Source organism: Taudactylus pleione, unplaced genomic scaffold, assembly GCF_031769625.1.
Source record: "Taudactylus pleione unplaced genomic scaffold, aTauple2 ptg000230l, whole genome shotgun sequence".
In the NCBI taxonomy this organism is placed as follows: Eukaryota; Metazoa; Chordata; class Amphibia; order Anura; family Myobatrachidae; genus Taudactylus; species Taudactylus pleione.
This window is the reverse complement of record NW_028284632.1, coordinates 9,350,149-9,377,551: the sequence shown is the minus strand read 5'-3', so window position 1 is coordinate 9,377,551 and position 27,403 is coordinate 9,350,149. Positions and strand designations below refer to the sequence as shown.

Sequence of the window (27,403 nt, the reverse complement as noted above, 5' to 3'; positions counted from 1 at the left end):
TTGAGGTTTTTCTTTGTCTTTTTCTATGTAATGTATGTCATTTATATTGCTATAGAGGGTATCGGGATAGAAGATCGACAATAAAAAGGTCGACAGGGACAAGAGGTTAGGGTTAAAAGGTTAATTTTTTTTTTTATTTTGATTTTTTTTTTCTAAATTTTTAAGGTTAGTGGCTAGGCAATTGGGGAAGGGTTAGGCTGCTGAAGGTGACGGTTAGGATTAGGCACTAGGGGGAGGGTTAGGGTTCGGCCAGGGTTAGGTTTAGGCACTAGGGTTAGGATTAGAAACCATGGGAAGGATTAGGCACTAGGGGGAAGGTTAGGAACCAGGGGTACGATTAGGCACTAGGGGGAGGGTTAGGGTTAGGAATCAGGGGGAGGATTAGGCACCAGGGGGGGGGTTAGGAACCAGGGGGAGGATTAGGCACTAGGGGAAAGGTTAGGGTTCGGAGCCAGGGGGAGGGTTAGGACAGGGTTAGGTTTAGGCACTAGGGTTAGGATTAGAAACCATGGGAAGGATTAGGCACTAGGGGGAAGGTTAGGAACCAGGGGTACGATTAGGCACTAGGGGGAGGGTTAGGGTTAGGAACCAGGGGGAGGATTAGGCACCAGGGGGAGGATTAGGCACTAGGGGAAAGGTTAGGGTTCGGAGCCAGGGGGAGGGTTAGGACAGGGTTAGGTTTAGGCACTAGGTGGAGGGTTAGCTATAGGAACCAGGGGGAGTGTTAGAGTTAGGACAGGGTTAGGTTTAGGCACTAGAGGGAGGGTTAGGGTTAGGAACCAGGGGGAGGATTAGGCACTAGGGGGAGGGTTAGGGTTAGGAACCAGGGGGAGGATTAGGAACCAGGGGGAAGGTTAGGGTTAGGTACCAGGCTGGAGATTTGGCATTAGGGGGGAGGGTTAGGATTAGTGTTAAATAAAATAAAAAAATGCGTTGACCATTTGAACCTGTTGACCTTTTAATCGTGTCTCCCCTTTGCACTGTTGACTTGTCAGTCGACCTTATGTTCCTGTTCACCTATTGCATGTTGATCATTTGGTGTCGACCTTTTTAATGTCGATCTTTTATACCACACCCGCTATAGAGCGTTAAAGCAGCTAAAGAAGGGGTATTCAACATGCGGCCTCCCTGCCACAGTTTTTCTATTAGGGCATGGTAAAACTGTGGCAGGGAATGCTGGGGTGTATATTTCCACAGCAGCTACATATAAAGAACATCAATATGAACATTGGTATTATGCTTATAATGCATTAAGCCATGAAAAAGAGTACATATATATACAAACAACATCAAACTGTAAGAGAGTCATTTTTTTTTTTATCATTCTTTGTAAATTTTGCTGACCTATCGTGTGTGTATGTTATGTGAGTATATGTATATTTATGTTTACAATTATTTTTTACATATTTGCATAGTCTATTTGGCAGATTTTGTTCTCTACTCATGCCTGTTAGTTCTTTATTTTGTAGGCCCAAGTAACACGTTCTGCGGGTTGGACAGCCAGTTAGACAGCCTTAGGCTAGGTACACACTGTGCAATAATCCAATCGGCACCCAGGGCTGCCTGTCATTCACAAACCCGTCAGATCGGCTCCTGACATCAGGAGTGCTGCTGGACATTACGCAGTCCTGACGAGCCGAAATTGTGCAACGAACGCACTGTGTATGTGATCGGGCCCACAAAGTGCGTATGAAAACATCACATCAATGACCGTTATTGTTCAGATAGGAACGATAATAGTGTAATGTGTATACAGGAAATCTGAAGTCCACAGGATTATTTCATCTGCCAGAAGAAAAAGATGAAATGTGTATCTTATTTGTCTGGCGTGTTTCGTAGCTTAAGACGTAATTGTACACAAAATGTAAAAAACAGCAGGGTCCTGAGCTACATGTGATCAGGCACTATCAGATGTGGTACATTCAGCCAGTCATGCATGTGATTACTGTCCAGTTGCCTGACTTGACTGATCCATCTGTTCTGCTTGAGTGCTCAACAACCACTTTGCATGTCTATGGTTACGTATGAACAAATATGGCAGGTTGGTTGGGCCGGATGGAAGCATTGGGCAGCTTTAGAGAAGCACTAATCATGAAAAGGAAATAATACACACTACACTATAGTGCAATTTTTGAGCAATTTCACAATTTTTCCTCAACTGTGAATGATAGATTGCCATAGACTCCTAACAGTTTCCCCCAAAACTACACATATGCAGTTACCTACAAGCATTCTCATCAGCATGACAATCACTTCCCTATGTCAGTGCAATACTTTCTGTATTCTCAGAACAATATTTTCTTACTAAATATGGAATTTCCTCCATTTATTTGCATCTCTTGTACTTATTTCTTCTTCCTCACAGTCTTGGTGCTCTCCTATATTGGCATGCTTGGCAGTGCTACCCTTGCCATTAACATTCAGGGGGTCTCTTTTCTGTGTGATGTGCTGCCGAATAATACCAGCTGAACACATTACTGTCTATTACGGTAGCCAAATGGTCCTCATAGCTAAAAGAGGGGATGTAACATGCTCCCTGTGTATCCTATGTCACATAATCTTTCCAAATCAGGAATGGATAGATGGCAAAAGACAATTGCTTATTAAGGTGCTCAGGTTAGTATTGATGACTGGCTCGGTATCTTAGGTACTTATTGTACTAAATGTCATGGCAGAATTGTTTAGCAATGTTTTAACTAGAAGGTCACGATCAGAATACAGTATATGTCTGTTAGAAATTCCTATATATGATTTCTCTTGCTACCTATAGCTGTATCTATATCATTTACAGATATTTTCTAAAAACATTAAAAACTCCTCCATTTTTTCTGTCGTTAGGGTGCCAAGGAGTTTGTGGTGCCAACCCAGGAACATGGCAAGTTTTACTCTTTACCTCAAAGCCCACAGCAATTTAAACAGCTGCTTATGGTTGGTGGTTTGGACAGGTGAGATCAGGCGCCATGGAAACAAATGCCACATTCTGCTGTATTTAAGCTCCTTAGGGCAAGGTGTTCGTATGAAAAAATAAATAAATAAAAAATATTTGATTTTTGTAGAGGAAGGGGAACTGTATTATTCTATATGCAGAGAAAGTTACTAAATAAGTTTATAAGAAGACATCCCTTGGTAGAGATGGTAGGCTAATGTTATGGATGCCAAATGCCTTATAAATCCATTCATTGAGGGTATAATAGCTGGCTATTCCCAAACATATTGTAGTAAGGTAAGTTTAAATGATAGAACCGCTTGACCCAACTGAGCTACAGTCGCAAACCTCAAGTACCTAAAGAAATGATTATTGCAGTGTTTGCTTATTTACAGATACTTCCAGGTAGCCCGTTGCTATCGGGATGAAGGATCTAGACCAGACCGGCAGCCTGAATTTACACAGGTAAAATTGTACTAGACTTCACCTAGGTAACCGCACTCAGGTGCGTGCTGGATAGCAAAGATGGTGCTGTGCACATGACATAAATGGGAGGGTGGTGTATGTGTCCCATACTGATCTGAAATAATCTCCAGCAGGACTGGAAAGAAGAACATAATCCTGTTTACAACACATTTCGCTGTTTGTGGCAAATAGGTTATAGTTTTATCAATAATCTGGTGCTTGTGACAGAAATTAGAATGTAAGCTCCGGTGGGGCATGGATTGATTAGTCGTTCTCTGTAACGTTCCGCTTATTGCGTGGGCACTTTATAAATAAACAACGATGATCCGACTACTCTGTAGAAATTCACTACAAATCGGATATTTCATTCCCGTGATCTATTGGACCATGTTCTTCAATAATACTCTATTTAAAAGAAAATTCCATAAAACTTGTCCCTCAACTATGGGATCATCCTCAGGACCTCTGTGTCTCAGGACCATCACTCCTCTGCTGTCTCTTGCAGCTGTTGATTCTCCTAAAGTTTGAACACAAATGGCGGTATGAATTGTTATAGCGCGCACGATCTCCCATCTAATGTGTTTCTGTTTTTCTTGCTAATCGCACCCAAAGTGGTCGGGTCTAGCCGCGTAAAATGGCTACCCCTGATCAAAGTGTTGGGCGCGATCGCGAAAAGTGCTGTTTGGGTGCCCAAAAAGGTCACTTTTCGCCCATTTCAGTTGCACCCCCCTGGGGCTGCAAGCTGAAATGGTGCGCTGGCAGCTGATCGCGCCCGACAGGAGCAACAATTGAATGTCTCCTGTCGGGCGCGTAAAGGGGCAAAACAAATGAATACCGCCCAAAATGCTGCACGTTGAAGCTGATGACACGGCTGATAGGACAAATTCTATATGCAGCTGTTTACCTCCAAACACCAGGCTGTGAGTTGGACTCCAGAAGCTGGACACGGTTACCTTTTTATGGAGTTCTCCTTTTTTTATTTTTCATCCATTGATGATATAACTGTTCTCTCATTGTTCTATATAACAAGTCTCCCTTTATAGTGCTCATGTAACAATGAAAACGTGTTTTGTCTTTAGGTTGATATTGAAATGTCCTTTGTAGACCAGCCAGGGATCCAGCGGCTGGTGGAGGGTTTGCTGCGTTACTCCTGGCCTGAAGAGAAAGGATGTCTGCCTGATCCATTCCCGGTTATGACCTACGCGGAGGCCATGAACAGTTATGGCGTTGACAAACCTGACACTCGCTTCGAGATGAAGGTGCGACGCTTGTCCTACTGGTTCCTAGTTACCTAACTGCATGAGTGCCCTCTGGTGCATTGTTTTCATTATCACTGGGAGCAGAATGGACTGTCCCATAACACTGTTTGTTGTGAATGGACCATATAGATACTATAGGGCTTGGGGTAAGCAGAGGAATTGAAATTAACTTGTTCACAATTCAACTTTATTTCTTCTGGTTTAAAAATTTCCTGGCATGAGTGAGCCGCCAAGTCCTGTGCTACTTTGCTAGCGATGCGGCTAGGACGCTCCAGCAGACTGTGCTGAGTAATGTGATATGCGACACTTGTATATCTGTGTGCACCTGAGTCTGTATATGAAGCACCACGGAACATGGAATGACAAAAGCTGTGGCCGCTACATTGTAGCACTTTGTATACAGATTCAGAGACTTAACGCAGATTTCTAAATGAATAGCAAAAAGTTGTGGCCGTGGGTCTCTAACCTACATTAGGCAATTTTCGGCCAACTCGTGGCTAATTGAATCAGCCCCATAATATTATCTTGAGCCAGACACATGGGTCATCCAGTCACTTGTCCTAAGCAGCAGGATCACTTTCCACATTAGACTGCTCGGCTCTCTGAGGATGCTCACAGGGGTCTGTTCATGCTACTCTCATAGATCAACGACCTCTAGTAATATCTAGGGGTTGGACATAGGACCTTAATGGTCTATTGATCTCCTCACCCTGCATTTTATTTGTTGTTAAATCTTCTGCTGCCTGCCTGCCTGTCAGATGTGGATGACTTGTCTATTCTCCCCCTCACCCACTATAAAATGATTCTAGGTTCTTCCCTGATTGTGTTTCGGGACATTCAATGCTGCAGAGAGCTCAGGTTCTGATACTCTGGGCAGGAGCATGGCAGTGTCCCATCAGGTGCCCATTGAAAAAGCCATGTGCTGTCAGGTAGCAGAGATACAAGCTAATGGCATGGCTACAGCTCCCCGGTAAACCCATGCTTGGGAAAGGCCCAGATACTTTGCACCCCCCTCTCGGTGCTTCTGAGGACCGTCAGGGGAAACATACCCTGGAGCTGGGTCAGTACTTTTCCCTGAATGCAGGATTGCAGCAGCCGGGATTCCTGCCAGTGTATATCAGAGAGAGCAGCGCGATACATTGTAGCTCCTATCATCCCTAAACAGCTGGGCTCTCCTACTAGGAGCTGATCAGAGGCAGTAATGCTGCTCTAACAGATTCAGTGATGCATTACAGAGTAACTGTGTAGGTCCCGTGTGACTACATACATACAGGCTCGGTAGTATCGATGAGCAGCTCTAATGTTCAGTCCATTCACACTTTTTTTGTTATTCTTCAGATCACTGACATGACGTCACAAATGAGGACGGTCCAGCTGCAGTTTGTTCAGGATGCCCTCGGTAAAGCCCAGGGGTGTGTGAAAGCTATCAGAGTGCCAGAAGGAGCGGTGAGTGTGACCTAGAACCCTGCACTTGTAGTATTGGATACACTTTTAGTATATTATACATAATACTAATACTTTGTACCAGTCAGTCACTACCTGTCTCTGTCGCTCTCTTTCTCCACTGTTTCCTCATCTCTATCTTCTCTTCCCCCCTCCCCATCTCTCTTCCACCCATCCCCCCCCTCACGCACTCCCTTTCTCTCTGGTCCCCATATTTCTCCTTCATCCACTAGGGGACACTGGAGGCTTCAAGACAGTGGGGGGTATAGACTGTGCTAACTGGAGCTGGCAATCTTTTGAAGTGTGACTAGCTCCTCCCCCTCTATACCCCCCCAATCTAATGGAGCATACACACGGTCAGATTTGTCAGATCTGTCAGATGAACTATTTTACCAAAGATTTGAACAATTGAACGATTTTTGACTGCATTAAAATGAATGGAATCGTCCAAGTCTGACTGCAAACACATCAGATGTCAGATATCGTTATCTGACCATCGGGAACGCGGATCGTTCAAATCGTTCATCTGACAGATATGTCAGATTTTCCTTCAGATATGAATGATTGAACGATTTTTTAAAACGTTATCTTTCAGATCTGAAGAAAAATCTGACCGTGTGTATGCACCTTAAGTTTGTACCAGAGGGGAGCTAGACGTGTTTTACACTCCTCTTTAAGGGTTTAGGAACGTCAAAGAGAATACTGATCTCAGAAGCATTGAGGACAGACAGGCAGTAGCTGCACTGCCTGTCTGCACCGCGGGAGCTGCCGGGGGGACCCGCTCGCAAATGTACGCACTTCGGCTGGGGTCCCCGACTTCAGAGACCACAGTCTCCATAAAGGGGCTGCCGCATGCCGCTGCTTGCAGCGCACATAGCGGACCCCCAACAGTCACTACCGCCGTCGGCAGCGGGCAACTCTGTAAGTACTACCTGGCTCCCCGACTAGCGGGGTAGCCAGGTTAACCCTAGAAAAGGCGGTATTTAAGGCAGCAGGCTGCCCTCGTTTAGCAGGGTAGCCAGGAGAAACAGTTCATATATTTAAAATAGGCGCCATAGTGGGGGGCGGAGCTTAGCTCCGAAGCCCTGCTTTTTCCTCCCAGCGGCCCCAGCGCTTCTCTGGAAGCGTGCTGGCAGCCATTACAGGGAGAATCAGCGTCTGCTGTGCATTCAGAAGCTACTGCACGAAACTGGCAGCCTAATACTGGTCTGTAAGTAAACAGTGGGGTTTAGGCTGGTCAGGAGAGCATTTGAGGCAGGTTAGTAACTACTTATTTACAGTGGTTATTCCTTCTATGCCTAGCATTTTTTACCACTGCTAGGAGCGCTATTAGGGCAGGTGTTGCTCTCTCCTGACTCTATCTCAGTTGTTTCTTCTTCTGACCTATTTCACTACACTTATTTTGTTTGTGTGGGGTCTGTATGTAGCATGACCGATCAAAAGCATCTCAAAAGTTATTTACCTGCAAAAAGTCTGCAGTTAAGTTTTCACAGGTGCAGTCATCTAATTCCCGATTGTGTGACAATTGTAATCCTGAACAACAATCTGCAGGGATGTCAGAACCAACGTCTTGGATGCAGATAACATCCGTTATGTCCTCTCTCTCTGCTGAGCTGGAAGCTTCTCGCAAAGAAAGAGAGGCTTACAGGTCAGCGGCTCTAGAGGAATCGGCATGGGTGAGGTCCTTAGCTGTATCCATGGAGGGGATTTCAAAAGCCATGACTCTTTCCTGTGCCACAACTGGATCCTCTCCTCAGGTCTCAAAAAAGAGACTGTTACCCACAGTCCTCCAATCAGACGTTTCGGAGGAAGAGGATATGCCAAATTTAGAAGAAGATGAGTATTCGCCAATTTCGCCTAAAGTACTCCAAGAGGAGTCTGAGCTGGTATTTAAGCGAATAGAGGCTTTAATTTCTGCAATCCGACAAGTATTGCAGATACAAGAGGAGGACATAGTTCCTGCTCAACAGTCTGTCTTTCTAAAGAAACAAAGACAGGCTATTGCTTTTCCGGTCTCGGAAGAGCTAGATTCTCTTCTAACGTCAGCTTGGGAACATCCAGATAAAAACTTTCAGATGTCCTGGTGGTTGCTTTTATCCTTTTCCTGCAGATAACAGAAAATCTTCTGAGACTACCCCTACAGTAGATCCATCAGTATCACGGCTGTCTAAGAAGACTACGCTACCAGTTCCATGGGCCACGTCTTTAAAAGACACATCTGAGAGGAGATTGGAAAACACTCTCAAGTCCATTTACACAGCTGCAGGGGTGACTCTACATCCTGCGATTGTAAGCTGCTGGACAATCAAAGCTATTGAGCTTTGGGAAAAACAATTGGCTGACAGAATGAGAGACCAGCTACCGGTGAAATACCTTATTCCGTTGGCAGAACATATATGTGAAGCTGCGGCTTACCTTGGAGAAGCGTCCAAAGACGTTTGCAATATCGCCTCCAGAACTTCAGCTCTGGCGATTTCAGCACGTAGGGCGCTGTGGTTTAAACATTGGCAAGCGGACGCAGAATCAAAGAGAGCTGCGGAAGCACTTCCATTCACGGGAAGTATATTATTCCCGTGGTGGTTGAACTCAGTTCACCTAATAGTGGGAAAGAGATTTGGAGTGTGGGATTGGACTCGTCTCACCACAGACGCGAGTCTGAGAGGCTGGGGGGCTGTGATTCAAGAACATCACTTCCAGGGCCGATGGACATCACAGGAAGCAAGTCTGCCGATAAACATATTGGAGCTAAGGACAGTCTTCTACGCTATCCAGACAGCAGATCACCTGTTGCGGGGCCGAGCAGTCAGGGTCCAGTCGGACAACGCCATGACAGTGGCATACATAAACTGACAAGGTGGCACCAGTAGTCGAGAGGCTATGAAGGAAGTAAGCCGGATTCTAATCTGGGTGGAAAAGTTTGCAAGGGTATTTTCAGCAATCTTCATTCCGGGCGTCGAAAATTGGGAGGCAAACTACCTCAGCCAGCAGGACATGCATCCAGGGGAATGGACACTACATCCTCAAGTTTTTCACCAGCTGGTCCAACGGTGCGATCTTCGCAGGTCGACCTCATGGCATCCAGACAAAATCCTCAACTGCCTCTCTACTGCTCTCGGACGAGAGACCCGCAGGCGGTGGCAGTGGACGCACTGTCACCACCGTGGCAGTTCCAATTTGTCTATCTGTTCCCTCTTATCCCTCGAATCCTACAACGCATCAAAAGGGAGAAGGCCAAGGTTCTATTGGTAGCTCCGGATTGACCTCGCAGAGCTTGGTATTCTAGCATTCAACTTCTGCTGATCGACGATCCATGGCCCCTACCACTGAGAGAAGATCTATTACTTCAGGGTCCTCTAGTCTATCCAGACTTAAAGCGGCTATGTTTGACGGCGTGGCTGTTGAAAGGACCATCTTAAGATGTAAAGGGATCCCATCCAGGGTAATCCCTACTAAGCTCAGAGCCCGAAAAGAAGTTACTTCAAAGCATTACCACCGTATTTGGAAGGCTTATGTTTTATGGTGTGAATGTTGACGTCTACAAAATTCAACCTAGCCAGATTTCTGCTTTTTCTGCAAGCAGGTCTCTCAACAGGTCTGCGTTTGGGTTCTATGAAAGTCCAAATTTCATCTCTCACGGTTTTCTTCCAAAAGTAATAGGCCTTTATACCGAATGTGCAGACTTTTCTGCAAGGTGTGATTAGATTGCAGCCTGCTTTGTTCCTCCTACAGCTCCATGGGACTTGGATCTAGTCCTTTCTTTCTTACAGTCGTCCCTGTTCGAACCTTTGGAGTCTGTGGAGTTAGTAACACTTCTTCTCGTACTGGCATCAGCCAGGAGGGTGTCTGAACTGGGAACTCTATCCTGTCGTCCTCCAAACTTGGTATTTCATGAGGATAGAGCGGAACTCTGTACTAGAATGGATTTTCTTCCTAAGGTGGTTTTCTGCTTTCCCCATAACCCAACCTATTGTGGTACCGATTCTTCCACAGGATTCATCTTAGTCAAAATCCTTAGATGTTGTTAGGGCTCTTCGGATATATGTGGATAGGATTACAGCCATACGTTAAACAGACACTCCTATTTATTTTGTATGATGCTGTTCGTCCTGGTTGGCCAGCTTCAAAACAGTCGCTGGCTCGCTGGATTCGTCTGATCATCAGACAGGCATATGTGGACTCATCTAGGGAGCCTCCACCTTCTATTACAGCGCATTCCACTTGCTCAGTGGGTGCCTCGTGGGCGACTGCTCGCGGGGTTTCCATGGAATCTTTGCTGGGCGGCAACTTGGTCTAGCCGGCATACTATTTTTAGTTTCTACAGATTTGACACGTTTCGACCACTGCACCGCAGTATGGGCGGTCTGTTTTACAGGGTTCTCAACGCTCTCCCACCCGTGATGGAAGCTCTGGGACATCCCCACTGTCTTGAAGCCTCTAGTGTCCCCTAGTGGATGAAGGAGAAAACAGGATTTTGGTACTTACGGATAAATCCCTTTCTCCGATTCCACAGGGGACACTGGACACCTACCCTGCGCTGTTCCTTGCTGCCACACTTATGGTAATTTTATGTTATGACTGTTAGAGACCTGTTTGTCGTATTTCTGTTTTTTCAACCTTTCCAAATGTTTTGTGTACTTTCGTCTCCTCCTCCTTCTGTTTGTCTTTTTCTCAGCTTCCCTCGGGCACAATTTCCTTATACTGGGCTTGTTGGGGGGTGTAGAGGAGGAGTAGCTAGTCACACTTCAAAAGATTTAAAGTGCCAGCTCCCCTTAGCACCGTCTATACCCCACTGTCTTGAAGCCTCCAGTGTCCCCTGTGGATTCGGAGAAAGGGATTTATTGATAAGTACCAAAATCCTGTTTTTTCCCCTTTCCTTCCTCTCACCCATTTTCTCTGTGTCGCCCCTTCTTGGTGGTTTCTGTAGAAGTATTTAGGTAATTAGTGACTGCATTAGTATTTCACATAAGGGGATGGGCTACGTGTTACACGTAATGTAATTTATATGGGGATTATGAATGGAAAATAAAGATCCTAAATATTTGCCACAAATCCACTTTATGTGCTGTGTATAAGGCATTTAACATAATGTGAGAGGATAATATCCAGCTGTATAATGGAAACTACACTGCCCTCGCTATATGTGAGATGCATGACACATCGCAATTTCCATGTGATGTGTCCCTCGACTCATCACATGCCGGTGTTTATTACGCTGGTATGCGTGAACAAAAACGCAAAGGACAACTCTCTCGGTAAAAACTGTCCTTTGCGAGTGAGGGACTTCCGGGTTTATGACCCAAATGGATGGCGCGCACAGCAGGTGGTGTTGGGAGAGATGCGATTTGTTTCCTCTCTCATCACTTTGTGAATAGAAGACCATAGGCGTTGACTACCGCATCCATACATTCCGGGCTTGGTGCGGTCAAACCCCCGAAAACAGCAGTTTGACTGCATTTCTGGCTTTGGTGCATCCCGTCCTATATGTGCTGTGTGTGAGGGATGGGAAGTAATATGAGAGGATAATACACGTCAGGATGTACAGGAACCAGTGACATCAGAGATATGGACAAGGAGCCAGTGACATCAGAGATATGGACATGTCAGGATGTACAGGAGCCAGTGACCTAAATTATTCTTCTCTTCCAATCTTTCTCCTATAGAAATATCTTACTGGTAAATCACTGGATGTAATGCTGGATATGATCCGGGACCAGTATAAGCAGGTACAGTAAGCAGTCTGGTATAGACACAGGAGGGAAGGGGTTTCTGTTATGAAAAATTGTAACAGTGGAGCTTCCAGTAAAACCATTTTGCAGATAATGTCATGGTGCAATTAACTTACCATTGTTATGGGCAAATAGAAGTAGTTTCTCTGAACAGACGCAGAGAGAAAAAGAAGTAAAAACTCTTTTTGGGGGCACAAGAGTATTACAGGGTGTCGCCTAGGAGAGGTATTACAGCGTATCGCCTAGGAGAGGTATCACAGCGTATCGCCTAGGAGAGCTATTACAGTGTGATGTTTGTAGGAGAGGTATTACAGTGTGTCGCCTAAAAGAGGTATTACAATGTGATGATTCTAGGAGAGGTATTACAATGTGTCACGTAGGAGAGGTATCGCAGCGCATCGCCTGGGAGAGGTATCGCAGCGTGTCGCTTAGGAGAGGTATTACAGTGTGATGATTGTAGGAGAGGTATTACAATGTGATGATTGTAGGAGAGGTATTACAGTGTGTCGCCTAAAAGAGGTATTACAATGTGATGATTGTAGGAGAGGTATTACAGTGTGTCGCCTAAGAGAGGTATTACAGCGAGTTACCTAGGAGAGGTATTACAGTGTGACGTGTGTCGCCTAGGAGAGGTATTACGGTGTAATGATTGTGGGAGAGGTATTAGTGTGTCATCTAGGAGAGGTATTACAGTGTGTCACATAGGAGAGGTATTACAGTGTGATGATTTGATTATAGAAGGTAGGAATACCGTTCATATAAATTTTAAGCTTCTAAAATATTTTGTTTGTTGTTATTATTACTGAATGTCCGCTTTCAGTGCATGATATTTGAAGGGAATCTGACTGAAAGTATGTACAGTAATATGGACATGAAGGTGTTGCCATGACCACTGGAAACCTATATGATTCATGGGATAATATACTGTAAATTATATATTTTTATTTTTTTTACTTTTTAGAGCTCCCCAGACTGTTGCTATAGGTTGAGCGCATTTTATACATGTCACTAATATCACTGGTGACAAGATATTGGTAATCATTCAGGGAGTGTATAATTATTTATAATACACATTTTCCTAATGTACACCAAAGGGGTGACATCATACCATTATTATACACAACTGATGATAGTAGATGAACAATGTCATTTTATTCTTTTTTACACAGGATGTAATTGTGGTTTATGTGAGACCAGACGGATCCTGGAATTCTCTTCTCAGGAAATATCTTAGTGAGGACCAGCACAAGGACCTTACAGGAGCTACTGGGGCAGAGGCTGAAGATCTCCTCCTAGTGGCAGTGGGACAACATGACACCGCTGTGAGTACACTCTCCAGTCATACAGTACAGTGGGATGAATTTGCATGTCCTGTGTTCTGCAGCCTTGGGCCATGTACACTGATGGTGGTAATTGGAATATGAGGTGTGGCTGTTAAACAACAAGACTGTGCTTGTAAAAAAAAATAAAAAAAAACATACAGCATCAGTTAAAAGGGAGTGGGGGAAAATTGACCTTGGACTATCCTAAATCGGTTTTGCAAGTGTCAACCCTGTCGCACAGATAGTTTGCTGTCACACAGTGTTCGAAGAAGTTGTGTGTTTCCCGTGCGTCGTAAAAACGCTTTGTTTTATAAGTAGAGCAACATGTTCAGTTAAACCTTTTAGGTAAATTGTACTAAACGCCCACCGAATCTATCCGTGTACTAACCGAAGCTTACGGGGCAGATTGTATGTCACGTACACGTGTGTTTAAGTGGCACCAAAGATTTAGGACTGTTGTAAGGATGTCAAAGATGATGTATGTTCCCGGAAGGATTTGCACATCGAAAACAAATGAAAATGTGGAAACACTGAGAAAATAGTTTGAAGTGACCGTCGCCTCAGCATCCGAATGACAGCAGAAATGGTCAGCATCAACATAGAAACTATTAGGCAAGTTTTGCATCAAGATATTATCATGACAAATGTTTGTGCTCAGATGGTCCCAAGGCTTCTCGCTGCCGAACAGAAAGAAAAGCGAAAGCAAATTTGTACAGACATTTTGAGACATATTCAAGTGAATTCGCATTTATAGATCATAACATAATCTGTGATGAAACATGGATCTAAATACAGGTCTACAGAATGATGGTTGACCTACTGACCATGTAAACCTTTTTTACTGTCGACATTCAGAACAAGTCGACCTGAATGTCAAACTTACTTACCACACCCACTTTACAGTGTCTTCATTTATATGGTAACGGGGATAAAACAAGCCTCTAGAATGGGAATGTCCTAAACTTGAAAGTGAATGTCATTTTGTACAGACCTATATTCTCCGTAGATATAGATTTAGCCATTACCCCCTCTCCGAATAAAAAACCTCAGGCCTAGATGGAATCCAATTGCATTACACTAAAATCGAAAATCTAACTTTGTACCCATATTGTGGGGAACCATGGAGCCAGCGTGGGAAAATGTTTCTTTGGCACTAATTATTGTAATACCAAACCAGGGAAGGATCCACTACTTCTATAATGCTACCTGTGCTGTCGCCGCTAACAACTGATATTTAGGGGTCTATTTACTAAGCATTGTTAGGAGACAGAGTGAAAAGTGATAAGGTGCCAGCCAATCAGCTCCCAACTGTCATTTTTCAAACACAGCCTGTGAGATGGCAGTTAGGAGCTGATTGGCTGGTACCTTATCACTTTTCACTCTGTCTCCTAACACTGCTTAGTAAATAGACCCCTCAGGCACAGGCTTACACCTTGGCTACGCACCTCTAAAACGTAATTGCTAAAATCACCACCAGATAAGACAGGAGGAAGCCTATAGGCTATATCTGCTAGTAGTAACTGGAGTAAGTTACTCACCACTTTCCAGGTACAACATAAGGATGAGCAGGGAACCAGAGCCGTCTCACTAGCTGCTGCTGCTAATGCATTTGGCTCCAATGAATGGAAGCTTCTATGGGAAATGATGTGCACATTCAACTTTGGGGAAGACTTCTTTTATGTATGCTGTCCATATGATGAGCATGGGGGTCCATAGGAGGGCATAGGACCAATGCACAGTACAGCGGCACGCATCAAGGGTTTCCACTCTCCCCAGCAGTATACGTGCTAGTTACTAAGCTGCTGCCCTGTAGTGACTAGAGATGATGTGTGTATTAGAGGTATTAGATTATATGTATGTAGGCAACTTTCTCTTATTGTTTGAACCTTACAGCAATGGTTCCCAAACTTTTTCGAATCACGGCACCCTTAAGTATCAGCATTTTTCCAGGGCACCCCTGGGCCAAAAGTTTCCTATTGAGAAATTCAGCAAAAATTAAATAAAGTAAATTGTGCTTATGTCACCCTTAGGCTCAGTTATGTGGTGGTGACAGGGCTGCGCTTCTTGTAGTCCACATATTTTTTGATAGGCAAAACCAGAGCTAATGGCTGCCAATCACAATGATTACAATTTTTTTTATTTGGTACTAGACCACCAACCTGAGGCACCCCTGCAAGTGCCCTGAGGAGAATTTAGCAAATACTCAGGGGTTATAATGAACAGGTGTATATACAATGTTACTCTATGTCCCACAAACTCCCTGCAGCAATAGGTTAATTTTACATGTATTTCCCATGCTGGAAGCACTAAAGTGCATACATGGAAACACTTACCTCTCTGTAGCTGGCACAGTCAGTGGAAAATGATTGTCCTAACTGAACTGCTTTAGGTGTTCCAACCCCCTCCCCCTGTGGAACAATTTCAGTAAGATAGACTAATACTTCTCCACGGTCTAGGGCCAAAATTGGATTTTGTCATCTGCTGTGCACCTACAACTATAGCCATAAATTCAGATGGCACTACCACTCGGCACAGCTATAATATATATGTAATAACCATCCACGCCCACTCCAGTCCATCCTACCTGGTGTCAGCCCCAGAGGCACAGCTATAATATATATGTAATAACCATCCACGCTCACTCCAGTCCATCCTACCTGGTGTCAGCCCCAGAGGCACAGCTCCACTTCTTATATCCAATAAACCGCACAGAAAGGAAAGGATGGGTCCGAAAACCACCTTATGGATAATACTATACTCCCCAATTTACCTAAATTACAGGTGGTTTTCAGTATAGGGATTGTTGTAGTTAGCAGCTATAAAGTAAGATCTAGTGTACATTTTTACGGGGACTTATAATGTGTACGGTGCCTCAAATTCCCATGTTTTTTCCACACCTATAACTCGGACATAGCTAGAACCTTTAGCCCCAGTATTCAGGGACTTTATTACAAAACGTTTCCTCCAAAGATCTGGGTGCCACAAACTAACATCCCCCACATGCCCCTCTCTGGGAGTGATGTTAGAGCAGAGCAGGCTATACATACTGTGGAAGTGGGTACTCTGAGCCATAAGGAGTAGTGAGGAGCTCTTGCTCCACCTTGTGATGCTACAACCTCTGTTAGATATCAACAGATCTAGTTATACAGGTCCTGTCCAGCCCCTGCCTGAGTGGTGACGTTCCCCGGGGCAGCAGGTATTACTTGTCGTACACGTGAGGTGGGTGGGGGGTAGTGAGATCTTTCTGGCATCTGTTGTGGAAATATCCATAAATCCAGAATTTCGGGGTGTCTGTAACAGACTGTATTGGAGATACTGGGGCTGGTGTATGACTTCTACCTCCTAAGATATATTTGTATGGTCTGTGGCTAAATTAAGTGCTAAAATAAGTGGTACTTGCTGGGTCCTGGGGTCCCTCACAACTGTGCAGAAATGGGTTTGAAATTGTGGAGCATGAATGTTTCTTGTACAGTACTAATATAGTGGTGCTGTGTATTACTGCTGCTACTATCTCATGCTCACGGTGTACAGTACTAATATAGTGGTGCTGTGTATTACCGCTGCTACTATCTCATGCTCACGGTGTACAGTACTAATATAGTGGTGCTGTGTATTACCGCTGCTACTATCTCATGCTCACGGTGTACAGTACTAATATAGTGGTGCTGTGTATTACTGCTGCTACGATCTGATGCTCAGGGTGTACAGTACTAATATAGTGGTGCTGTGTATTACCGCTGCTACTATCTCATGCTCACGGTGTCTGCTGCTACGATCTGATGCTCAGGGTGTACAGTACTAATATAGTGGTGCTGTGTATTACCGCTGCTACTATCTCATGCTCACGGTGTACAGTACTAATATAGTGGTGCTGCGTATTACCGCTGCCCCTATCTCATGCTCACGGTGTACAGTACTAATATAGTGGTGCTGTGTATTACTGCTGCTACTATCTCATGCTCACGGTGTACAGTACTAATATAGTGGTGCTGTGTATTACCGCTGCTACTATCTCATGCTCACGGTGTACAGTACTAATATAGTGGTGCTGCGTATTACCGCTGCTACTATCTCATGCTCACTGTGTACAGTACTAATATAGTGGTGCTGCGTATTACCGCTGCTACGATCTGATGCTCAGGGTGTACAGTACTAATATAGAGGTGCTGTGTATTACCGCTGCTACGATCTGATGCTCAGGGTGTACAGTACTAATATAGTGGTGCTGTGTATTACCGCTGCTACTATCTCATGCTCACTGTGTACAGTACTAATATAGAGGTGCTGTGTATTACCGCTGCTACTATCTCATGCTCACGGTGTACAGTACTAATATAGTGGTGCTGTGTATTACCGCTGCTACGATCTCATGCTCACGGTGTACAGTACTAATATAGTGGTGCTGTGTATTACCGCTGCTACTATCTCATGCTCGGGGTGTACAGTACTAATATAGTGGTGCTGTGTATTACCGCTGCTACGATCTCATGCTCACGGTGTACAGTACTAATATAGTGGTGCTGTGTATTACCGCTGCTACTATCTCATGCTCGGGGTGTACAGTACTAATATAGTGGTGCTGTGTATTACCGCTGCTACTATCTCATGCTCGGGGTGTACAGTACTAATATAGTGGTGCTGTGTATTACCGCTGCTACTATCTCATGCTCGGGGTGTACAGTACTAATATAGTGGTGCTGTGTATTACCGCTGCTACTATCTCATGCTCACTGTGTACAGTACTAATATAGTGGTGCTGCGTATTACCGCTGCTACTATCTCATGCTCGGGGTGTACAGTACTAATATAGTGGTGCTGTGTATTACCGCTGCTACTATCTCATGCTCACTGTGTACAGTACTAATATAGTGGTGCTGCGTATTACCGCTGCTACTATCTCATGCTCAGGGTGTACAGTACTAATATAGTGGTGCTGTGTATTACCGCTGCTATTATCTCATGCTCAGGGTGTACAGTACTAATATAGTGGTGCTGTGTATTACCGCTGCTACGATCTGATGCTCAGGGTGTACAGTACTAATATAGTGGTGCTGTGTATTACTGCTGCTATTATCTCATGCTCAGGGTGTACAGTACTAATATAGTGGTGCTGTGTATTACCGCTGCTACTATCTCATGCTCACGGTGTACAGTACTAATATAGTGGTGCTGTGTATTACCGCTGCTACTATCTCATGCTCACGGTGTACAGTACTAATATAGTGGTGCTGTGTATTACCGCTGCTACGATCTGATGCTCACGGTGTACAGTACTAATATAGTGGTGCTGTGTATTACCGCTGCTATTATCTCATGCTCAGGGTGTACAGTACTAATATAGTGGTGCTGTGTATTACCGCTGCTACGATCTGATGCTCAGGGTGTACAGTACTAATATAGTGGTGCTGTGTATTACTGCTGCTATTATCTCATGCTCAGGGTGTACAGTACTAATATAGTGGTGCTGTGTATTACCGCTGCTACTATCTCATGCTCACGGTGTACAGTACTAATATAGTGGTGCTGTGTATTACCGCTGCTACTATCTCATGCTCGGGGTGTACAGTACTAATATAGTGGTGCTGCGTATTACCGCTGCTACTATCTCATGCTCAGGGTGTACAGTACTAATATAGTGGTGCTGTGTATTACCGCTGCTATTATCTCATGCTCAGGATGTACAGTACTAATATAGTGGTGCTGTGTATTACCGCTGCTACGATCTGATGCTCAGGGTGTACAGTACTAATATAGTGGTGCTGTGTATTACTGCTGCTATTATCTCATGCTCAGGGTGTACAGTACTAATATAGTGGTGCTGTGTATTACCGCTGCTACTATCTCATGCTCACGGTGTACAGTACTAATATAGTGGTGCTGTGTATTACCGCTGCTACTATCTCATGCTCACGGTGTACAGTACTAATATAGTGGTGCTGTGTATTACCGCTGCTACGATCTGATGCTCACGGTGTACAGTACTAATATAGTGGTGCTGTGTATTACCGCTGCTATTATCTCATGCTCAGGGTGTACAGTACTAATATAGTGGTGCTGTGTATTACCGCTGCTACGATCTGATGCTCAGGGTGTACAGTACTAATATAGTGGTGCTGTGTATTACTGCTGCTACTATCTCATGCTCACTGTGTACAGTACTAATATAGAGGTGCTGTGTATTACCGCTGCTACTATCTCATGCTCACGGTGTACAGTACTAATATAGTGGTGCTGTGTATTACCGCTGCTACGATCTCATGCTCACGGTGTACAGTACTAATATAGTGGTGCTGTGTATTACCGCTGCTACTATCTCATGCTCGGGGTGTACAGTACTAATATAGTGGTGCTGTGTATTACCGCTGCTACGATCTCATGCTCGGGGTGTACAGTACTAATATAGTGGTGCTGTGTATTACCGCTGCTACGATCTCATGCTCACGGTGTACAGTACTAATATAGTGGTGCTGTGTATTACCGCTGCTACTATCTCATGCTCGGGGTGTACAGTACTAATATAGTGGTGCTGTGTATTACCGCTGCTACTATCTCATGCTCGGGGTGTACAGTACTAATATAGTGGTGCTGCGTATTACCGCTGCTACTATCTCATGCTCGGGGTGTACAGTACTAATATAGTGGTGCTGTGTATTACCGCTGCTACTATCTCATGCTCACTGTGTACAGTACTAATATAGTGGTGCTGCGTATTACCGCTGCTACTATCTCATGCTCAGGGTGTACAGTACTAATATAGTGGTGCTGTGTATTACCGCTGCTACGATCTGATGCTCACGGTGTACAGTACTAATATAGTGGTGCTGTGTATTACCGCTGCTACGATCTGATGCTCAGGGTGTACAGTACTAATATAGTGGTGCTGTGTATTACCGCTGCTACTATCTCATGCTCAGGGTGTACAGTACTAATATAGTGGTGCTGTGTATTACCGCTGCTACGATCTGATGCTCAGGGTGTACAGTACTAATATAGTGGTGCTGTGTATTACTGCTGCTATTATCTCATGCTCACGGTGTACAGTACTAATATAGTGGTGCTGTGTATTACCGCTGCTACTGTCTCATGCTCTGGGTGTACAGTACTAATATAGTGGTGCTGTGTATTACCGCTGCTACGATCTGATGCTCAGGGTGTACAGTACTAATATAGAGGTGCTGTGTATTACTGCTGCTACGATCTGATGCTCGGGGTGTACAGTACTAATATAGTGGTGCTGTGTATTACCGCTGCTACTATCTCATGCTCGGGGTGTACAGTACTAATATAGTGATGCTGTGTATTACCGCTGCTACTATCTCATGCTCACGGTGTACAGTTCTAATATAGTGGTGCTGTGTATTACCGCTGCTACTATCTCATGCTCACGGTGTACAGTACTAATATAGTGGTGCTGTGTATTACCGCTGCTATTATCTCATGCTCAGGGTGTACAGTACTAATATAGTGGTGCTGTGTATTACCGCTGCTACGATCTGATGCTCAGGGTGTACAGTACTAATATAGTGGTGCTGTGTATTACTGCTGCTATTATCTCATGCTCAGGGTGTACAGTACTAATATAGTGGTGCTGTGTATTACCGCTGCTACGATCTCATGCTCACGGTGTACAGTACTAATATAGTGGTGCTGTGTATTACCGCTGCTACTATCTCATGCTCACGGTGTACAGTACTAATATAGTGGTGCTGTGTATTACCGCTGCTACGATCTGATGCTCACGGTGTACAGTACTAATATAGTGGTGCTGTGTATTACCGCTGCTATTATCTCATGCTCAGGGTGTACAGTACTAATATAGTGGTGCTGTGTTTTACCGCTGCTACTATCTGATGCTCAGGGTGTACAGTACTAATATAGTGGTGCTGTGTATTACTGCTGCTATTATCTCATGCTCAGGGTGTACAGTACTAATATAGTGGTGCTGTGTATTACCGCTGCTACTATCTCATGCTCACGGTGTACAGTACTAATATAGTGGTGCTGTGTATTACCGCTGCTACGATCTGATGCTCACGGTGTACAGTACTAATATAGTGGTGCTGTGTATTACCGCTGCTACGATCTGATGCTCAGGGTGTACAGTACTAATATAGTGGTGCTGTGTATTACCGCTGCTACTATCTCATGCTCAGGGTGTACAGTACTAATATAGTGGTGCTGTGTATTACCGCTGCTACGATCTGATGCTCAGGGTGTACAGTACTAATATAGTGGTGCTGTGTATTACTGCTGCTATTATCTCATGCTCACGGTGTACAGTACTAATATAGTGGTGCTGTGTATTACCGCTGCTACTGTCTCATGCTCTGGGTGTACAGTACTAATATAGTGGTGCTGTGTATTACCGCTGCTACGATCTGATGCTCAGGGTGTACAGTACTAATATAGTGGTGCTGCGTATTACCGCTGCTACTATCTCATGCTCGGGGTGTACAGTACTAATATAGTGGTGCTGCGTATTACCGCTGCTACTATCTCATGCTCGGGGTGTACAGTACTAATATAGTGGTGCTGTGTATTACCGCTGCTACGATCTCATGCTCAGGGTGTACAGTCTGATGTTCTGCTGCAGCTTGCTACTATATACTTTGCATCAGTCATGTCCTCACTCCGTTCTGTGTGGGCAGCACAATAAGAAGAGCAGGATTGGGGAAGGGAAGTTTTTTCTTTTTCTATCAACAATCGCTGGTTACAGATATTAGCATTTGTTCCGTAGTGAGAATCTGCCGCCGGCCTCAGAGATCACTGCGCCATGCTGGAGCATAGCACAATCGCCTGTTCATGTATAAGATCATGGGGAACATAGGGATACTCTCGTGGTCTGTGTGGAGTGGGGGGAATGATGTAACCAGCAGATTGTTATTTTCCCACCACAGTTTGCAAACTAACGTAATCGCCCAGTTGGTTGCTGTGACATCCGTTATCATTCACCTGTACGTCAGGCTTTACAAACAACCCCCCCCCCCCCCCCCCCCCCCCTGTGCTGGCAGTAACTGATATATCCTAAACCATCCAATAAAATAAACAATGATCTTTCCATCTGCTCTGTTTCCTTTCTCCCATAGTGCACTGCTCTAGGGAAGCTGCGGCTGGAAGTTGCCTCTCACCTGGAAGATTGTGGGGTGTCTCTGCGTGACCCCAATACTTTCCATTTCTTGTGGGTAGTTGACTTTCCGCTCTTTCTGCCTAAGGAGGACCAAGCAGAGGAGCTGGAGTCTGCGCATCACCCATTCACCGCTCCTCACCCGGCAGACATGGAGCTTCTGCTCACAGACCCAGCTAAGGTATGCCCACCTGTACCAGCCTGCCTACCTGCTCTAGCACAGCCATGTGTCGCCATCCAAGTACCATACAGTTACATATAGGAAATGTATTTTGAGGTAATGAATATTTTATGTAGTATATCCATATAATGTTTCCTCATACATGATCAGCATAATAAACACGCTCCTCACATGCAGCACACGGATTATAGATTTGCCTGTATTTGCCTCATGTTCCCGCTGTAGGATTTTGCCCAGTTTGAATAACGGTACTAGTTATCCATCTTGCTGAGCTGGCCGTTCAGGAGAGGTGCCATTGTTTGTCTTCTCTTTCGAAGAATCCATTGATCGTCTCTTATTGACGTGTGATTATCCTCTCTATACAGTACTTCTGGGGTGTGACCTAGTAGTAAATGATGTGCGTGTGACCCGCTCTGGCATACAGGCTGCACAAAAGGATAGCATATAAAGACGTGTAATATAGTCATTCTACAATGCTCCTAACTATTTAGCAAATATATATTTTGAACCTTATTAAGGTTCCCTTATAGAGAGCCCCGTTCATCTACAAACAGAAGAAGCAGCCTTTCCATGGCCATTTTGCACCCCCTTCATAAACAGCACCCAGGAGGCACTGGCTCCTACAGAATGGATAGGTGTCACTCCCCCAACCCAAAGAGGCTGCATTTGCGGTGTGTAGGTGACCCATGCTGTCTATGAGTGACCCTAAACTTGTCTCCTTCAGGTCCGTAGCCAGCACTATGACTTGGTATTAAATGGCAGTGAAGTAGGAGGTGGCTCAATTCGTATCCACAATTCACAGCTTCAGCGCTGGATACTGGGAGACATCCTAAAGGTGAGAGATCATTGTATCCACTATGGATGCGACTGCAGGGAGGGCAGAATGTTATGTATACATGATAGTGCCACACTCTGCCACAATGGGCTAGAGAGCCTTTGTGCATGTTATGTCGCTGAAGCTGGGCGCATACCTATACACTATCCGATACCAGGTGATGGGGCTGATGAATGTATAGGTGTGTATGCAGGAGCGTTAGCTGATAATACCAGGTGATGGGGCTGATGAATGTATAGGTGTGTATGCAGGAGCGTTAGCCGATAATATCAGGTGATGGGGCTGATGAATGTATAGGTGTGTATGCAGGAGCGTTAGCTGATAATATCAGGTGATGGGGCTGATGAATGTATAGGTGTGTATGCAGGAGCGTTAGCCGATAATACCAGGTGATGGGGCTGATGAATGTATAGGTGTGTATGCAGGAGCGTTAGCTGATAATATCAGGTGATGGGGCTGATGAATGTATAGGTGTGTATGCAGGAGCGTTAGCTGATAATACCAGGTGATGGGGCTGATGAATGTATAGGTGTGTATGCAGGAGCGTTAGCCGATAATACCAGGTGATGGGGCTGATGAATGTATAGGTGTGTATGCAGGAGCGTTAGCTGATAATATCAGGTGATGGGGCTGATGAATGTATAGGTGTGTATGCAGGAGCGTTAGCCGATAATACCAGGTGATGGGGCTGATGAATGTATAGGTGTGTATGCAGGAGCGTTAGCTGATAATATCAGGTGATGGGGCTGATGAATGTATAGGTGTGTATGCAGGAGCGTTAGCTGATAATACCAGGTGATGGGGCTGATGAATGTATAGGTGTGTATGCAGGAGCGTTAGCCGATAATATCAGGTGATGGGGCTGATGAATGTATAGGTGTGTATGCAGGAGCGTTAGCCGATAATACCAGGTGATGGGGCTGATGAATGTATAGGTGTGTATGCAGGAGCGTTAGCTGATAATACCAGGTGATGGGGCTGATGAATGTATAGGTGTGTATGCAGGAGCGTTAGCCGATAATATCAGGTGATGGGGCTGATGAATGTATAGGTGTGTATGCAGGAGCGTTAGCCGATAATACCAGGTGATGGGGCTGATGAATGTATAGGTGTGTATGCAGGAGCGTTAGCTGATAATACCAGGTGATGGGGCTGATGAATGTATAGGTGTGTATGCAGGAGCGTTAGCCGATAATACCAGGTGATGGGGCTGATGAATGTATAGGTGTGTATGCAGGAGCGTTAGCCGATAATATCAGGTGATGGGGCTGATGAATGTATAGGTGTGTATGCAGGAGCGTTAGCCGATAAAAGTCTGATAAGGTTCTGTGTTTTATTGTGTCTCTTAATGCAGTTCTGTTCAGGTAACAAGGAATGCTCCATTATAAATGCATTGTTAATAGGAAGAGAAGTAAATGCGCCATTCTTTACATGGGACCTTAGTTATTGTGTAGTTGTGAATAGTCCTTATTACCTCAGGAAAATTATGTGATTATAGGAAAGTCATTTCCCTGTGTCAGCTGCTATTACCCAACTAGTGTTTGTCATAGTTATTTGTATGTAACAAAAAGTTTAATACGTGATCTAGTTTCTTGGGGTTTTGCTTCTATTATGGAAAACAAAAATAAAATGACTTTAGAGGAGATTGATATTTACTTCCAGCTACAATATAACGTTTTCTCTACAGCCTATACTATGGGCCGTATTCAATTAGCGGCGATATTATCACGTAAAAATGGAGAGAACTTTTCTCCATTTAAAAAAAAAGGGTGAAAATGTGCAAAATCCCTATTTTTGTGTAAAAATTTGGGGATATCTTACAAAACCCTATGGATAGCCCCCCTAATGCTCTTAGGGTTAGGGTCAGGATAGGGGAAGGGGGTAGGTTAGGCACCCATAAGGGACGGTTAGGGGGGGAGGGCAGAGGGGAGGGTTAGGGGGTCTTACTTACCTCTGTCAGGATCTTCATGTACCGACCTTCCAGCATCTGTATTTCATCCGCTGGGCTTAGGTCCACCGGTAATTCATACCGATTCAATCTGTGTGCTGTGTGCATGGCAGCGTGCTCTGTGTGATGTGTGCATGGCAGCGTGCTCTGTGTGCATGGCAGCGCGCGCGTATGTGTGTGATGTGTGCATGGCAGCGTGCTCTGTGTGATGTGTGCATGGCAGCGCGCTCTGTGTGATGTGTGCATGGCAGCGCGCTCTGTGTGATGTGTGCATGGCAGCGTGCTCTGTGTGCTGTGTGCATGGCAGCGTGCTCTGTGTGCATGGCAGCGCGCGCGTATGTGTGTGATGTGTGCATGGCAGCGTGCTCTGTGTGATGTGTGCATGGCAGCGCGCTCTGTGTGATGTGTGCATGGCAGCGCGCTCTGTGTGATGTGTGCATGGCAGCGTGTCTGTGTGATGTGTGCATGGCAGCGCGCGCGTGTGTGTGAGAGATGTGCATGGCAGCGCGCTCTGTGTGATGTGTGCATGGCAGCGTGTCTGTGTGATGTGTGCCTGGCAGCGTGCTCTGTGTGTGTGTGTGTGAGATGTGCATGGCAGCGCGCTCTGTGTGATGTGTGCATGGCAGCACGCTCTGTGTGATGTGTGCATGGCAGCGCGCTCTGTGATGTGTGCATGGCAGTGCGCTCTGTGTGATGTGTGCATGGCAGCGCGCGTGTGTGTGTGTGTGTGAGATGTGCATGGCAGCGCGCGCGTATGTGTGTGTGATGTGTGCATGGCAGCGCGCTCTGTGTGATGTGTGCATGGCAGCGCGCTCTGTGTGATGTGTGCATGGCAGCGCGGTGTGTGTGAGATGTGCATGGCAGCGCGCTCTGTGTGATGTGTGCATGGCAGCGTGCTCTGTGTGTGATGTGTGCATGGCAGCGTGCTCTGTGTGATGTGTGCATGGCAGCGCGCGTGCTCTGTGTGATGTGTGCCTGGCAGCGTGCTCTGTGTGTGTGTGTGTGCATGGCAGCGTGCTCTGTGTGATGTGTGCATGGCAGCGTGCTCTGTGTGTGTGTGTGTGAGATGTGCATGGCAGCGCGCTCTGTGTGATGTGTGCATGGCAGCGCGCTCTGTGTGATGTGTGCATGGCAGCACGCTCTGTGTGATGTGTGCATGGCAGCGCGCTCTGTGATGTGTGCATGGCAGTGCGCTCTGTGTGATGTGTGCATGGCAGCGCGCGTGCTCTGTGTGATGTGTGCATGGCAGCACGCTCTGTGTGATGTGTGCATGGCAGCGCGCTCTGTGATGTGTGCATGGCAGTGCGCTCTGTGTGATGTGTGCATGGCAGCGCGCGTGTGTGTGTGTGTGTGTGAGATGTGCATGGCAGCGTGCTCTGTGTGATGTGTGCATGGCAGCGTGCTCTGTGTGTGATGTGTGCATGGCAGCGTGCTCTGTGTGATGTGTGCATGGCAGCGCGCGTGCTCTGTGTGATGTGTGCCTGGCAGCGTGCTCTGTGTGTGTGTGTGTGTGTGTGTGCATGGCAGCGTGCTCTGTGTGATGTGTGCATGGCAGCGTGCTCTGTGTGTGTGTGTGTGAGATGTGCATGGCAGCGCGCTCTGTGTGATGTGTGCATGGCAGCGCGCTCTGTGTGATGTGTGCATGGCAGCACGCTCTGTGTGATGTGTGCATGGCAGCGCGCTCTGTGATGTGTGCATGGCAGTGCGCTCTGTGTGATGTGTGCATGGCAGCGCGCGTGTGTGTGTGTGTGTGTGAGATGTGCATGGCAGCGTGCTCTGTGTGTGATGTGTGCATGGCAGCGTGCTCTGTGTGATGTGTGCATGGCAGCGCGCGTGCTCTGTGTGATGTGTGCCTGGCAGCGTGCTCTGTGTGTGTGTGTGTGTATGGCAGCGTGCTCTGTGTGAGATGTGTGCATGGCAGCGTGCTCTGTGTGATGTGTGCATGGCAGCGTGCTCTGTGTGATGTGTGCATGGCAGCGTGCTCTGTGTGATGTGTGCATGGCAGCGTGCTCTGTGTGATGTGTGCATGGCAGCGTGCTCTGTGTGATGTGTGCATGGCAGCGTGCTCTGTGTGATGTGTGCATGGCAGCGTGTCTGTGATGTGTGCATGGCAGCGCGCGCGTATGTGTGTGTGATGTGTGCATGGCAGCGCGCTCTGTGTGATGTGTGCATGG

At 45.7% G+C, this 27,403-nt stretch overlaps 1 protein-coding gene across 3 annotated transcripts in view; it reads left to right on the top strand.

Annotated features, from left to right (window-relative positions):
* Positions 1 to 27,403, top strand: part of DARS2 (aspartyl-tRNA synthetase 2, mitochondrial) — a 73,178-nt gene that overhangs the window by 38,744 nt on the left and 7,031 nt on the right. For all 3 annotated transcript variants that reach the window (XM_088479338.1, XM_088479339.1, XM_088479340.1), the window contains exons 9-16: positions 2,839 to 2,945; positions 3,322 to 3,391; positions 4,471 to 4,650; positions 5,989 to 6,096; positions 11,754 to 11,816; positions 12,989 to 13,141; positions 22,228 to 22,446; positions 23,171 to 23,281. In XM_088479338.1, the coding sequence (XP_088335464.1) occupies positions 2,839 to 2,945; positions 3,322 to 3,391; positions 4,471 to 4,650; positions 5,989 to 6,096; positions 11,754 to 11,816; positions 12,989 to 13,141; positions 22,228 to 22,446; positions 23,171 to 23,281 (1,011 nt within the window). The remainder of the gene's footprint in view (positions 1 to 2,838; positions 2,946 to 3,321; positions 3,392 to 4,470; positions 4,651 to 5,988; positions 6,097 to 11,753; positions 11,817 to 12,988; positions 13,142 to 22,227; positions 22,447 to 23,170; positions 23,282 to 27,403) is intronic.